At 39.2% G+C, this 14,693-nt stretch overlaps 1 protein-coding gene across 1 annotated transcript; it reads right to left on the bottom strand.

The window, feature by feature from the left end:
• Positions 1-1,045: 1,045 nt before the first annotated feature.
• Positions 1,046-13,147, bottom strand: LOC122546934 (piwi-like protein 1; the record flags this gene model as incomplete). The annotated part of the gene is made up of 11 exons (XM_043685544.1): positions 1,046-1,237; positions 2,073-2,187; positions 3,091-3,208; positions 4,304-4,427; positions 4,566-4,677; positions 5,998-6,195; positions 6,608-6,688; positions 7,319-7,440; positions 8,761-8,975; positions 12,112-12,240; positions 13,039-13,147. Coding segments are annotated over 11 exons (1,515 nt in total), but the record flags the coding sequence as incomplete, so codon positions are not given.
• Positions 13,148-14,693: the final 1,546 nt, after the last annotated feature.

Below are 14,693 nucleotides of genomic sequence, written 5' to 3'. Positions count from 1 at the left end.
GTGGGGTGGTAGGTGAGGACCAGTGGGTTCTGTCCTGGTGGCGATTGCGGGGCGGGGCTCAAGGTCGGAGGAGCGGGAAGTGGAGGAGATGCGGTGGAGGGCACCGTCGACCACGTCGCCTTCCTGACCTGCAGTCTTCTTCTTGACCTCTCCGCCTCCATCCTACTCCGACCTATCACCCTCACCTTGACCTCTTTCCACCTATCACATTTAGCAGTCTTCTTCTTGACCTGCAGTCTTCTTCTTGACCTCTCCGCCTCCATCCTACTCCGACCTATCACCCTCACCTTGACCTCTTTCCACCTATCACATTTAGCAGTCTTCTTCTTGACCTGCAGTCTTCTTCTTGACCTCTCCGCCTCCATCCTACTCCGACCTATCACCCTCACCTTGACCTCTTTCCACCTATCACATTTCCAACGCCCCTCCTCCAAGTCCCTCCTCCCTACCTTTTATCTTCTCCTGCTGAACATTCTCTGCTCATTCCTGAAGAAGGGCCTGTGCCCGAAACGTCGAATCTCCTGTTCCCTGGGTGCTGCCTGGCCTGCTGTGCTGTTCCAGCAATAAAGTTTCAACTTTGATCTCCAGCATCTGCAGACCTCACTTTCTCCCCGCACATCTTTGGAACATGGGAGGAAACAGGAGCACCTTGAGGAAACCCCACAGGCATGGGGACAACGCCCGTGTGGAGTTTGCTCAGTCACCCGAGGGTGAAATCAAACCCAGGTCCCCGGTGCCATGAGGCAACAGCGCTAACCACTGAACCAGCGTACCGCCATGTTATGATACAAGTCATGGGTAATAGAGGTTTAGAATTCTCCAGCAAATTAGGTCAACTGTTAATTTTAACTATTGTTAATTTGTTTTGCTTAAGCAAAATCTGTTATGGTAAATATTTCAAGTCAAGTCACAGATCAGCCACAATCTGAGTCAGGCCGCAGGCTCGAGGATTAAATGGTCCATTTCTTTTCATGTTCCAAGAATTGTCAGGAGTATGAAGACTAACAGTGCATTCAGTATGAACCATACAAGTATGGTTGAGTACTTACATTAATGGCTTTTCCATTCTAATGCCCATTGCATTTACTACTTTGCCTAGAGTTTGGAAAAGGCTCCGAGCTACATCAACATTTCTTCGGGTAAAAATCAGCACCCAATTTTCCAGTGGAATAGGATTAATCAGGTATGCGCCTCTGGTTTCTCTGGACCACTCTGCTGCTTGAGGATTATAGTCAAACTGAAAAGCAATGGAATCCACACAATATAAAACTTAAATCAGAGCATAAAAGGTGCAACTAAACAAAAACATACAAAAATAGCTTTTTCCAACACATGCCTAAACTATACATCACAGAAGAAAAAGTCAAGAGAAAACCAAGAAATTTGGGAATGAAGCCTCAAACATGCTAAATTAGGCAATTACTTTGACTTCAGGCCAACCCTCGTCCATAACAATCTTGAACCTAATGCAGTTATGATCACTGACAGCAAAATGCAGTCAGTCTTTCCTCCTCCAACACCTCCATCCCCTCCCTCTTTGCACACACACCCTTGCTGCCCTATATTAGGTAAGATCAAACACAAATCAGGATTTAGTTAAATGATTTTTAAAAAGTCACAAGGAAATGAACGGCCATCTCTAGCCTGGGAACAAAGGAACTAAAGTCATGCTAATAATAAATCCAAATTTCTAAAAGTCACTCACTTTTCCATCAAGACTGCCCATTGTAACAAATGCTTGCTCTTAAATTAACTTTTATGCACTTAATGTCAATAATTTCTTGCACAAGCTACATATTGCAGCTCACAATACAGTAGACAATCTAATATATTGCCTGAAATAAGACATTCATGACCAATGGTTGAAAACAGGTGACACTTGACTCCATGCATTTACCTTCAGAGGGTATTGTCACATTATGCTTAACCACTAGCAGTGATTCGATGCTGAAGCAATTTAGTACTATGGAGTAGCTTAGAGAACTATTTAGATGTAGAACTTAGCTCCTTATGTGGACATAAACAAACTTACATCCATTTGCAATCTGGGTGAGATTTCTAATGCACATTACCATTTTTCCACCTTGGTGGATCTTCTCTGAAGGCACAACTCGACCAGACAACGAGTGCAACTCAGTATCAAACTGGAGACCCCAATCAGAGAGTTCCTTCTGGACATTATCATCCCTGTTTTTAAGAAGTTTAAAAATCATTGTAACCTAATAACAGCAAATCTATAAGTCTACTTCAGTTTCAGTCAATGCAGAAAAGAAATTCCCCTACATGAATTCAAAACAAAGTGTAACAGAGTTCAGATCATAGTGACTATTTTGAGAAAATCTGCTGCTTTTGAGAGCCAGAACTATCCCATGAGTTTATTAAGTAGACCAGGTGAACACAGAAAATAATCTGATGCTGTAAAGCCAGATAGCAGAATGAAATCCTAAATATAAACACTGACATTGAACAATTTTCAAAATGGTCCATTTCTGCGCCATATACTCCTTGTACATTGAATAAATTACACAAATTGGTGTACCCCAACGTCAGACTTATTAAAAAGCTAGAACTTAAATTACAGTACATCTTAATGTAAGTAGTGCAACCAGGTTCAGACTAGAGTTCCAATGTTGGCTTGGCTCAAACTATGAAGGCCAAAGAAAATGTGGTAGAACTGACTGCAGTAAATATTGAAATTAAAAGACAGACAAGAATAGAAATTGCTAGAAAAGCTCAGCAGGTCCGAGGATGGGTCACATAACCTGAAATGTTAACTCCGATTACTCTCTGCAGATCTTCCAAACCCGCTGAGCTTTTTCAGCAATTTCTATTTTTGTCTGATTTACAGCAGAGTTCTTTTGGTTTTTACTTGAAATTAAAAAGTATTTAAAAACTTTAATCTGCTGACCTAAGAGAGAATAGAGAATCAGAAAAGACAATTAAAATAATTGACAAATTGAAACATTTTACCATAGCCCACTGAAAGAAATGGCTTCAATATTTTACGACAATGGGCTACATTACAAAAATTCTCATACTTATGATCACCAGATTATTTTTTTCCAAATTTAATTTCATTTAAGAACGTACTTTTGAATGTAGTCCATGAAACGGCATAACCGCTGTTCTCTTTGTTTTGGTGTTAATCTTGTATGCACAGACAGGTCTCTCATAACATTGAAATCGGAACGTATTTTGTCAGTCATTCCTGTAAATTATAAAGAAAGAAAACATGAATTTACAACGGTGCCTTTCACATACATCATTTTCTGGCCTATGAAGTGTTTCTTTATGGTATCGTCATTGTTGTAATATAGGAAACAGTAGCCAACTGCATTTGGCAAACTCTAAAACAGCAAAGTAAAAATGACCAGATCATACGTTTTTGTGGTGTTGATTCAGGGATAAATATTGGCAAAGATTTTGGATAATTTGCTTGCTCTTCTTCAATGAAATTATTTACCAGAGGAGGCTGTCAGCCTTTGCTTAAACACTGCTTTTTGAAGTACTGCATCTCCACTAGTGCAGTATCCTCTCAGCATTGCAGTTTCACTGATTATTTTGTCCTTAGAACCTGGTATGCGACAGAACCTTGCTTACTCAGAGGCAAGTGCTGCCATGGAAGGCAACACTGAGGATCAGCCAAAATATTGATACTGAATGCCGCTGCTGAATCAAGTGCAGCTGCTACTTCATGCTATATGAATTAAACCCAAACAAGGGCACGAGAAGGACGGAGCCACATTTTAATGATGATTTTGACACACAGTTCTACATTCACAAGCTGCACTCTGAAGCTTATTATGCATTTTGAAAGTGCAGCTATCGCAGCAAATCATCTTTTCACACCAAGACCTAATTTCAGTACAGATCAAATATTCAGCAGACAAACTAGATGTCCCTTGGGCCAGCATACTTCAATTCACAACCAATGAAACAAATCTATACAATATTTTACAGCATGTGCTGACAATTATGGTTAAATGCTAAGTTACAACTGTAAAAGTCTAGTTTACAACATTTACATCTCCTCCTAGCGGCTTCCAGAATGAGAAATGTGGAAACTAAATAGGGAAAAGGTCGCAGGTTTAACTCTCTTTGGTATAGTTAGCCAATCTCAAAAACCATGCTTCAGTGACTTGAAGGTAATGAATTATTTCAAAGGCACTGCCATGCCACCAGAATGTGACATTATCAACAAGACGCACTCTTTGACATGGAATATGCTTTCAAACTGAGTTATGCACACAAAATAATTATTACATATCGCCCCAAATTAGCCCATCTTTTCAATTCCTATTACCTGTAAGATAGCAGAGCTCTGGAATGAGGCAGATGGGTCCTATAGTAGTACCTCCAGGTCCTTGTCTTTTGGGCTGACTGACAAGCACTGGCTGGTTCAGATCAGTGATGTCTGTACTATATTGCTATGAAAAAATTAAAAAAAAAGGTGTAACTCAAATTCTCTCACATTCCTAACCTTTCAACATATTGGTCAAAAATTAAAGAAATTGACATATCAGAACTTTTTTTTTAAACTGAAGATTAATGCAACATGGTTGTACCTTCTTGTAATATTCTATGTAGCTGATTTGAGATCCATCTGCTTTTTTAAAGGTGTTTCGTGGATTTTGAACCCAATCAATGTCATCAATTCGGTAAGTCTTGTTGTTGTACCTAGGAGTCACCATGATGACTGAATGAGTTGATGAATGAATACATTACTGTGATCTAAGTGGAATTTACTACTGGCCAAGTCAGACCCCAGAATGAAATGTGGTTCGATAGATTTTGTTTTTATTTATTATGGTGGTCATTCAACACATGACATGTACAAAAGACTGTTTCCTTATAAAGGAAATCTCCATTTATTACACAGAGGAAAACAAAACAAGCTATTTAAATATAGAAACACTGATAAAAGATCTTAAAACTACAGCCAGTCTCATCTATTCCCCAACACCATCAATTAGTGCTTCAAGTTTTGAAAAAAAGACCTTCTATCAACTCTTTAGGTTTGACTTAACTGCTTCTTTCCCAGTTCTGTGGAGTCTTCCTTACACGAATACTCAAAACTGAAAGCCTTCGTTAGTTGCTTAATAATCTGTCAATTTCTGGAAGTTTCACCAGTTAAACTTTCACACCGCGGTAACAAGCTCTCCTGAACTGGCCTACGGTTTCTTGCAAGTGTGGAATATATGGGGAGGCCTAGTGATATCATCACTGGACTGTTAATTCCCAGAGACCCAGGTAATGTTCTGCGGACCTGGGTTCAAATCTCACTGTGGCAGACAGGGGAATTTGAATTCAACAAATATCAGGAATTAAGATTCTAAAAGGTGACTATGAAACTATTGCACTTGTTGGAAGAACCCACTTGGTTCACTAATGCCCCTTTCAGGAAGGAAACTACCACCTTTAACCAGTCTGGCCTATATGTGACTCCAGACCCACCGCAATGTGATTGACTCTTAATTAGGCAATTAAGGATGGGCAATAAATGCTAACCTCACCAGTGACATGCTTATCCTTTGAATGATTAAAAATATTGTGCTCACGACCGTTCTTTTTCAAAACGGTCTTAAAAGCTTCAAATCCTGGGCGTTTCCAAACTAAAGTCAATCCTTGATTATTCTAAACCAAAAGCAAGCTACTGCCTTTGAAATGTTTATTCTTAGTCATAAACCCCACAGCATGGATCCAAGGGGCTTGAAAGCCATTTGCTCTAACACATACTGAATTAGGTCACAGAAGCACTATGGCCTTGTCTATTTTTTTCCCAAAGTAAAAGTATACCCATATGGCACCAGCTTGAAATCCAACCCCATATTTAGAAAATAGAATCACACCATTTCTTACAAGATCATAAAAATATGCTTAAATCTAAAAGCTAGCAGAAAGAAGAAACAGCCCAAAGCAAAGACAAATATGGTACTGCACGACACTGATGTGAAGTAAAGCACCCAGATACCCTCATTAACACAATCCGGATCTTACCTGGTAAGAACTATGACTCCGATTAGCTCCTTTGAGCAGGCCTCCTGAAACCGGTGTTCACCAAACTGCTCATATAATTGATACATCACATCAAGTACAGTTTCGCTACGTAGAATCTTGTGACTGACATCTGCACATAACATGACACTGTTCTCGTACTGCAGAATTGAAGTGGTGTATCCTGGCCAAACCATGATTCTGTAGTAGTGGAAAATACCACAATATTCACCACGGTTGTAAAATTTCTGATACTTTATTCCCTTGTGAAATTTAGTTTGATTTTAGTTAGTTACATCTGAATGTAATTCCCATACGTTTCTCAATTCTTCTAGCTGTAGCAATAACAGACAGGCTTTTAATCTGCAATTCTATCCTGATGCAAGGTTTGATTATAGATTGGTTTGAAAAAAAGATTATATAGATTCACAAGCAGCAATAAAAAAAAAAGTATTTGGAATTACTGAATGTCTGAACAACCTAACTCATATCTTTTACTTCTAACACTGCTGCAACTGAAGACTACACAATCTCAACTCACCCAGTAAAAGGGAAGATTAATGAGCATAATACATTGGAGGACTACTTTTGCAACTGTGTTACTTTTGCATACCGGTGTTGTGGAATCATAATGGGATCCTGAGGGTTGTAATAGTTTCGGCCAATTTGCTGCAAGGACATCATCTTTAAAAGCCTGCAAAGAATTTCATAAATTTTGTTAAGGAACGAGAAGTGAGTTTTGAAATGACAACTCAATAGAATCTGTGTAAAACAGCAAGTACAAAAAGAATTTTAAATCAAATTAACCAAACTGTAAATTTCTAACAGACTCCAGCTTCAGTTTTCTTGTCGAGGCACACTTCCTGCAAGATTAGATAAGCTTCTAATTATTTAAATCTCAATTATAAAACATCACAAGATCAATCCAGCTCATTTGATTTTTTTTTAAATCAGCCGGTTATCTGACAAGCTGTGAAGACATATCATAACTTGTGTCTTATAAATAGAATACTCTAAGTAGAAGTTTGTTTTGCACAAAATTAGTGCAAACTCCACTTTTGATCCAAGCCCTCTCAAGTAACTGGAGCACTCCTCAGGCTATACTTGAACACTTGGAAAACAGTGGTGTACCAAAATGATAATACTTAAATCCCAAAGGGAGGACACTCACTTCAATTTGAAAGTGTAATTAAGTCCCAGATTCACGTATTGCAACCACAGGGAACTATCCTACTCATGCCTGTACTGGTTCAACTGGAGTGAGATACTTTAGTCCCCACAGTCCTAAATAGTTTCCAGGTCAAAGACACTTTCAACTGCTTACCTTCTGAACACAATATTGTAAAACTGAAGGCATGTTGGAGATGTTGGAGGCAATTCATTGGTCAAAGTAACTGTTACCTTCACATTCTGGCCATCACGTGTCTGGCTCAGTAGTTCAGTGACCTTACAATTAAAGAACAGATGACAAGTTTTATTAAAACTCAATTTTTTTTCATGTTTAACACCAAGTTCATCCTTATTGTTATAGGAAGTAATACCTTCAAAGTTTGAAAAGCCATTTTTCCAATGGTTTCTGAATGAACGTCGGTCCTGGGACTCAGCAGCTTGCATTGGAAAGTCAATGCACTAGTAAACAAGCTCACAATGATAATCCTATCAGAACTGAGGGAGAACTATACCGTAGGAAGAATCATCAAATGGAAGTCACATTCACTCTTGCAAGTGAATACAGGAAGATTCCATGCCACTATTTTGAAAAGAAGGGTAGTCACCCAGGCTGTTCCACCCAATATTTATCCCTCAGTCAACAGCATAAAAATAGCCTGTTCAGTAAACCCATCAATTCCTATCTTAAACTGTTCAATGATTGACCTTCCACAACCACACAGTCACAGAAGCACAGACTCTACAGTAAGAAATACAGCACAGTCTACATTAGTCCCACTTTTCTACACGAGGCCCATAGCTTGCTATACCTAAATTAGCTGCCTTTCTTATTATTCTTTCACAGAATAAGTGCTCTGTTGGTTAGGCCAGCATTTATTGCCCATCAGAATTGCCTTGAAGAAAGTAATGGTGAACTGTCTTCTTGAACCATTGCTGTCCATGTAGCCACATCCATAATGCTCTTAAGGAAGCGATATCCAACATTTTGACCCAGCGACACTGAAGTTCACGACCATATTGTGAGTGGCTTGGAGAGAAACGAATTTGTAGCATTTCCACACATCTGCTTTCTTTGTCATTCAAGATGGCAAAGGATGCAAATTGGAAAATGACAAAAGGAGACTTGCCAAGTTGCTGCAGCATATCTTGCTGATGCTATACAATGCTGCTACTGAACATTGATATTTCTTACATTGCAACAGTGACTATATTTCCACAAGAGATGAAGCAGACTATACAGCCAGTCAAAACTGCCACAACCTTCAACAAAATCATGGTTAATCTTGGGCTTCATAACCACTTTCCCACTTGCTCTCCATATCCCTCAATTCCCCCGAGACCAACAATCTACCTACTGCATCTGTAGAGAAAAAGCCAAACAGTTACTGGACCTCAATATTGACTTTTCTCTCCACAGATTCTGCCAGACCTGTTGAGTTTCTACAGTAATTTGTTTTTGTTCCTTTATATTACAATTCAATCTCTGGCTGTTGATCACAGGAAGAAAACATCAACCCATTGTTTTTCTTTTCATTATAATTTTCAACAATAATTACATTTCCATAAAATGTCATGAATACTCAACATTTAACTTACTTTCTTTTCCAGTTTTTTAGGCAGGAATAAGATTGAACCATCAAATACACGAGTTGTACCAAGAATTTTGTCATGCATAAACAATAGTACTGTTCGCAAACGCCTTGATTCCATTTGAGGATTATAATCCACATGGTACTGATACAGAGCCCACTGCGGGCGAGAGCTTAGGCGAATATAGTTTGTTATCAATCGTATTAGACTTCCAGAAACACCTGAAAACATAAAAGATTAATGACTCCCTGTATGGCAACAGTAACAATACTTCATAGCCTGAACTAATCAACCTGAAACTGTGTAAGCCAAATGGTTTACTTCTGCCCCTTTAACCTATGAATGATAACTTCTGCTGTTAGACAAAAATATGGTGCCAAAGTAGAGAATCCAAGGAAAGCGAGGGAAAACAAAAAACTGTCTCAATGCTAAAGGAAATGAAAGGGAAAAAAAATTAAATGGAAAAGAGTAAACATGTGGGAATGAATGGGAAAATGCTTCAAAATCAAACAGTTAGATTTTGCTGTTTGAACTCTAACATAGGTATTTGTTTTTAGGGATTTGATATGTGGAGTTGTAGACGTCTATATTGAGGTTTTTCTGATTTACAAATAAAGGATTTGAATTTAGAAACAGTAGACAAACATGCTCATGTACAGGATTATAAAAGATTTCAGGACAGACTAGATTCCAAGAAGCAATATTTCTTGGAACTGGAATACAATAAATCTTCAACTGCACAAGAAAAAAAGATAGGTTCATAGGTGAAGAGCTTAAAGTGAATCAAGTACACTAAATACAGAACCTAGAATTTGTTTAAAGAGGCATAGATAAAACAAAAGCAAATCATTTCAACTGATAGAAGACTTAAATCATAATAGGAATACCCTGCAACTTTGGGCATCCCAACCAGAGTAACAAAAGGCTGGAACAAGGTAAATATTTTGATTGTCACTTGTTAAAATTAGATTATAATAAGGATCAAAAATTCAAAAAAATTCTTAACATTGGAAATGGTTATTAACTGTGAATATTGTTATAAATTGTTACTTAAAATGGTAGTTACTTAAAAAATAGCTTGAGATTGAGAAATGGATTTCACTATTGAGGATCTGCAATCTGAATACAGGCAGAGGTAACTAGGTGTTGTCAGGAACAACCACTTAACAGATGTTCTTAATAACTTAGGTGGCAATAAAATGGCTTCTAGGCTGCAAATTGACAATTCTGCTATAGCTGTATAATTGACTAACCACAGTCTGCTTCAACAGAGATTAGCAGCTCCCTTTACAGCATAGAAATAACTAGACTAGATAAGCCATTACTGGCCACCCGACAGATGCAGGTGCAGTGGCTCGGCCTGAATGTTGGAAAACAAAGTTGGTTCCCAGAAAATATCATTGGACTAAGTAACTGTCAAATAAAGCAATATTGTGCATTGATTGGTAATTGTTGGAATGTACTATGCAATCATAGCCTGTACCTTTCTTTAAGAAAAGTATAAAAACATCTTTGTTTTAAGCCATGTGTGCAGGTCCTCTGAGGAACACGGAAGTGTATAACCTCTGTGTTTCCGGATGCTCTGTACCCGGCTGTAAGGAATAAAGAATGAAGTCTTAAAGAACCAGACCGATTGTGAGTGCTTATTGACCGATCACTGAACAGAGTCTACATCTTCACTAGGTGACCAGGAAAAAACCCTAGACTTACTGCATCAAAAGACTCTGTGCCACAATTGTTCATGATTCTAATCCTCCCCCACTAAATTTTTAAGACTCCAAACAGTTAAAAATGACTAAAATCACATCTACTACAGTAATAGCTGTTTGATCTGGATTGCTGATGGCAATCAAAGCAAGACAAAACAATTTGTTTGTACTATTGCAAAAGCCATGGAAAAGGAAAAACTGATGTTAATGTTGAATCCTGCAAAACTAGAACGAATTCCATGAAGATCTTTAAAAGCTGGAAGGTTAGGAAAAGTAGACAAAGTCAAAATTTAAAACAATCGTAGAGTAAGAAAATTAGAGAAAAAAAATGAAATTAATAGAGAGCAATAAAGTAAAAAGCTGAATTTTTTAAGCCACAAAGTAGTTAGATACAGTTTTGAGGGCTAAAGGGATCAAAGGTTAAGGGGACAAAACAGTAACAGGATGGTCAGCCATGATCATATTGAATAGTGCAGCAGGCTTGAATAGAGTCAAAGAATCCTGACAGTGTGGAAACAGGCCCTTCGGCCCAACAGGTCCACATCGACCTTCTGAAGTGTAACCCACCCAGACCCATTCCTCTACCCTATATTTCCCCCTGGCCAATGCAACTAATGTGCACATCACTGAACACTATGGGCAACTTAGCATGGCCAATTCACCTGACCTGCACATCTTTGAATTGTGGGAGGAAACCCGAGCACCCGGAGGAAACGCACGCAGACACAGGGAGAATGCGCAAACTCCACACAGAGACAGTCGCTAGGCTGGAATCAAACCTGAGTCCCTCGTGCTGAGAGGCAATGGTGCTAACCACTGAGCCACCATGCCACCCCCAAGTGCAACATGGAAACAATCCCTTCATTCCAACATGTCCATGCTAACCAGAGATCCTAAATTAATTTAGTCCCATTTGCCAGCATTTGGCCCATATCCCTCTAATCTGTTCCTCTTCATATACCCACCCAAATCCCTTTTAAATGTTGTAATTCTACCTGTCTCCACCACTTCCTCTGGTAGCTCATTACACACACAGACACACACCATCCTCTGTGTGAAGAAGTTGCCCGTTAGGTCTCTTAAAAATCGTTCCCCTCTCATCTTCAATTTTGGGCACACCCCTTTCCAAAAATACCTTCTTTATTTACGCTATCCATACCCCTCATGAGTTTTAGAAACCTCTTAAAAAGTCATCCCTCAGGCTCTGACACTCCAGGGAAAAATAGTCCCAGCCTATTCAGTCTCTCCCCATAGCTCAAACCCTCCAATTCTGGCAACATCCTTGTAAATCTTTTCTGAACTCTTTCAAATTTCATAACATTCTTCCTATTACAGGGAGACCATAACTGCATGCAATATTCTAATAGTGGCCCAACCAATGACCTGTACAGCCAAATGACCTCCCAACTCCTATACACAATGTACTGACCAATAAAGGCAAGCATACCGATGCCTTCTTCACTGTCCTAAGTGGCTTATTGCTGCTATTTTCTTTGTTTCTACTTTTGATTTGAAATAAGCAATTTGATCATTTTTCCATCTGGGTTACAAGAAAACTTAGTACATGATAAAAGATTTAGCTATAGAAAGTGATCCTCAGCACAAGCAATCTCAAATGAAGATTCAACTACTCTACTCCAGCATTTACCAGTTTTGGACTCTTTGACATGCTCCATTGCCTTCCTTGTGTTCACTCCAAAATCATGGAAGTCTCGCCGACGTCCACCTCTTTCTGCCAATGACATCTCTTTAAATCCAGCAGATATCACCTCAACAACTGCAATATTTACAGGAAACAAAATTAAGTCAAACAATTAAAATCCAGAAGAATTACTTTATTAATCTTGATGAATTTCATTGAAGTCCTTTTCATTTGTTGTGGATGCTATTCAACAAATTAAAAGAGGAATATTTAATGACCTTAATTCAGAATGGCACAAACTCATTATAAACAAACGACAGAATATTAATTTCTGGAGTCAGCAATTCCGACATTCGACAAACAAGGACATCCAACATAATTATTTCAGAAGAAATAGTTCAACGTCTTGTGCTCCAAGTATCAATATGCATTTCTTTTTAAGCCCCGAATATTTTTTTAAAGAATATTGACAGCAATTGGCTGGCTTCACTTGAAATTGGAAAACTGGCAAAATGGTATTTGTTTTTTAAAAATCTTTCAAGGTGCAATGTACCAGGTATACATGTTGTGCAAATATTGGGGTTACCAAGATACAACATCTGGAACAAAAAGGTTTATGAATACAATTGCTTCACTAATGGTCTAGTTGAGACAAGAACAGAATAAGTTATGCAATAATGTCATGAGACAGATTAATAAGATTCACATCAACCAAAAAGCTCCAGCAAGTTTCTCAAGTGCAGATCATTATGCACATATGACATTACATGACTTCAGTCTTGACAGAGAAACTGGAGAGACTTCGGAACAAACTTTGCACACATGACTGCCTCCATTTTCCTTTCACAAGCATAACCGACTGTCCAAAGATGATTTACACGTAGAAGTTATTAAATTTAGTCTATTAGGATGTACATTTTAACATAGCCTCACCATCTTTGCGTCCCACTGCTCCAGAGGGCCCTCTCTGTCGACCACGACCAAGCAATTCGGATTCCCCTGTACTGACAGGTCTTGTTGGAGCTGGTTCTGGAGCAGGTGCCTAAGAGCACAAAATAGACCTCAACTTATTTCTCAAGCAATCAGCTTTAAGTAACAATAGACCCACTGGCCTTTAGATGGCTGCTTGTGATTGGAATCGGTTTTAAAAGTTCAGATTTAGGGAGAACTGATATCATATTAAGTGCTGTACTCAATGATATTAGAGAATTCAATAATCTTTTCACCTCAGGCAAACTGTCAACCCTTATGCCCATTTCTCTATACATGTGAATTTTGACAGAAGAAAGCTGAACATGGATTGCAGTCACAAAGTTGAACAAGTTGTTGTGGTTCTGTTCGCCGAGCTGGAAGTTTTTGTTGCAAACATTTCGTCCCCTGGCTAGCGGCAGGGACAGACCACTTTAAACACCGGAGGAAACATCAAAGAAGTGCTCCGCAGGAGGCTCCCAAGCACTGATGATGTCGCCTAGCCAGGGGACGAAACGTTTGCAACAAAAACTTCCAGCACGACGAACAGAACCACAACGAGCTACAAATCTTCGCACAAACGTTGAACATGTATCAGCCAGCTGGGCCTGTGCTGCCATAAAATGGCATCGAGGCTGACCCATACCTTAATCCCGTTATTCTCTCTGCTCCACAGCCAAAAATCTATTGATATTTCAAATGATCCAGCAAAACCAGCTGTTTGAAGAGGGGTGTTCAAGTTTCTACACCACTTTAAGAAATAGCACCTCTTGATTTCATTTTGAATTATACTAGTACTACCTCTAACAATAAACTTAACTTCAAGGGCTCTTGTGGAGTAATGATAGAGTCTTACCTCAGAGGCCAAGTTCAAGTCCCATCTGCTCCAAATGTGTGTCACCATTTTATTCAACCTGTTTAGACATCAACTTAATTCCAAAGAGAAGCGTGGCACATTGGTGGTGAACCTGCCACCACCTGCCTGGGAGGTGTGTCATTATTTTAATCAACCTGCTTAAACAACTATGTTTCATTCACTCTAGCCTGGTAACTGATTATCCCTTAACCAAAGTAGATTATCTGTTCATTATCCTTCACCATGATATGGAGACTTGGATATACACCAATGGTGGTTTAGATTAGATTTGATTAGATTCCCTACAGTGTGGAAACAGGTCCTTCGGCTCAAACAGTCCACACCGACCCTCCGAAGAGCAACCCACTCAGATCCATTTCCCTCTGACTGATGCACCTAACACTATGGGTAATTTAGCATGGCCAATTCACCTGACCTGCACATCTTTGGACTGTGGGAGGAAACCGGAGCACCCTGAGGAAACCCACGCAGACACGGGGAGAATGTGCAAACTCCACACAGATAGTCGCCCAGGCTGGAATCGAACCTGGGACCCTGGTGCTGTGAGGCAGCAGTGCTAACCACTGAGCACCGTGCCGCCCATTTTAACCTGCAGTGCCATGTGCTCTTTACACTATTTACATTCAAATCCTGCATCATAAGATGTATAAGTAGGCCATTCAGCCCATGTGGTATACTGTGCCAATGAAATAGTGGCTCATCTGATAATCCTCAACTCCACTTTGCTGCCTTTGCACCACAG

Source organism: Chiloscyllium plagiosum, unplaced genomic scaffold, assembly GCF_004010195.1.
Source record: "Chiloscyllium plagiosum isolate BGI_BamShark_2017 unplaced genomic scaffold, ASM401019v2 scaf_6955, whole genome shotgun sequence".
Taxonomy (NCBI): Eukaryota; Metazoa; Chordata; class Chondrichthyes; order Orectolobiformes; family Hemiscylliidae; genus Chiloscyllium; species Chiloscyllium plagiosum.
This window is presented reverse-complemented; position numbering and strand designations above follow the sequence as displayed.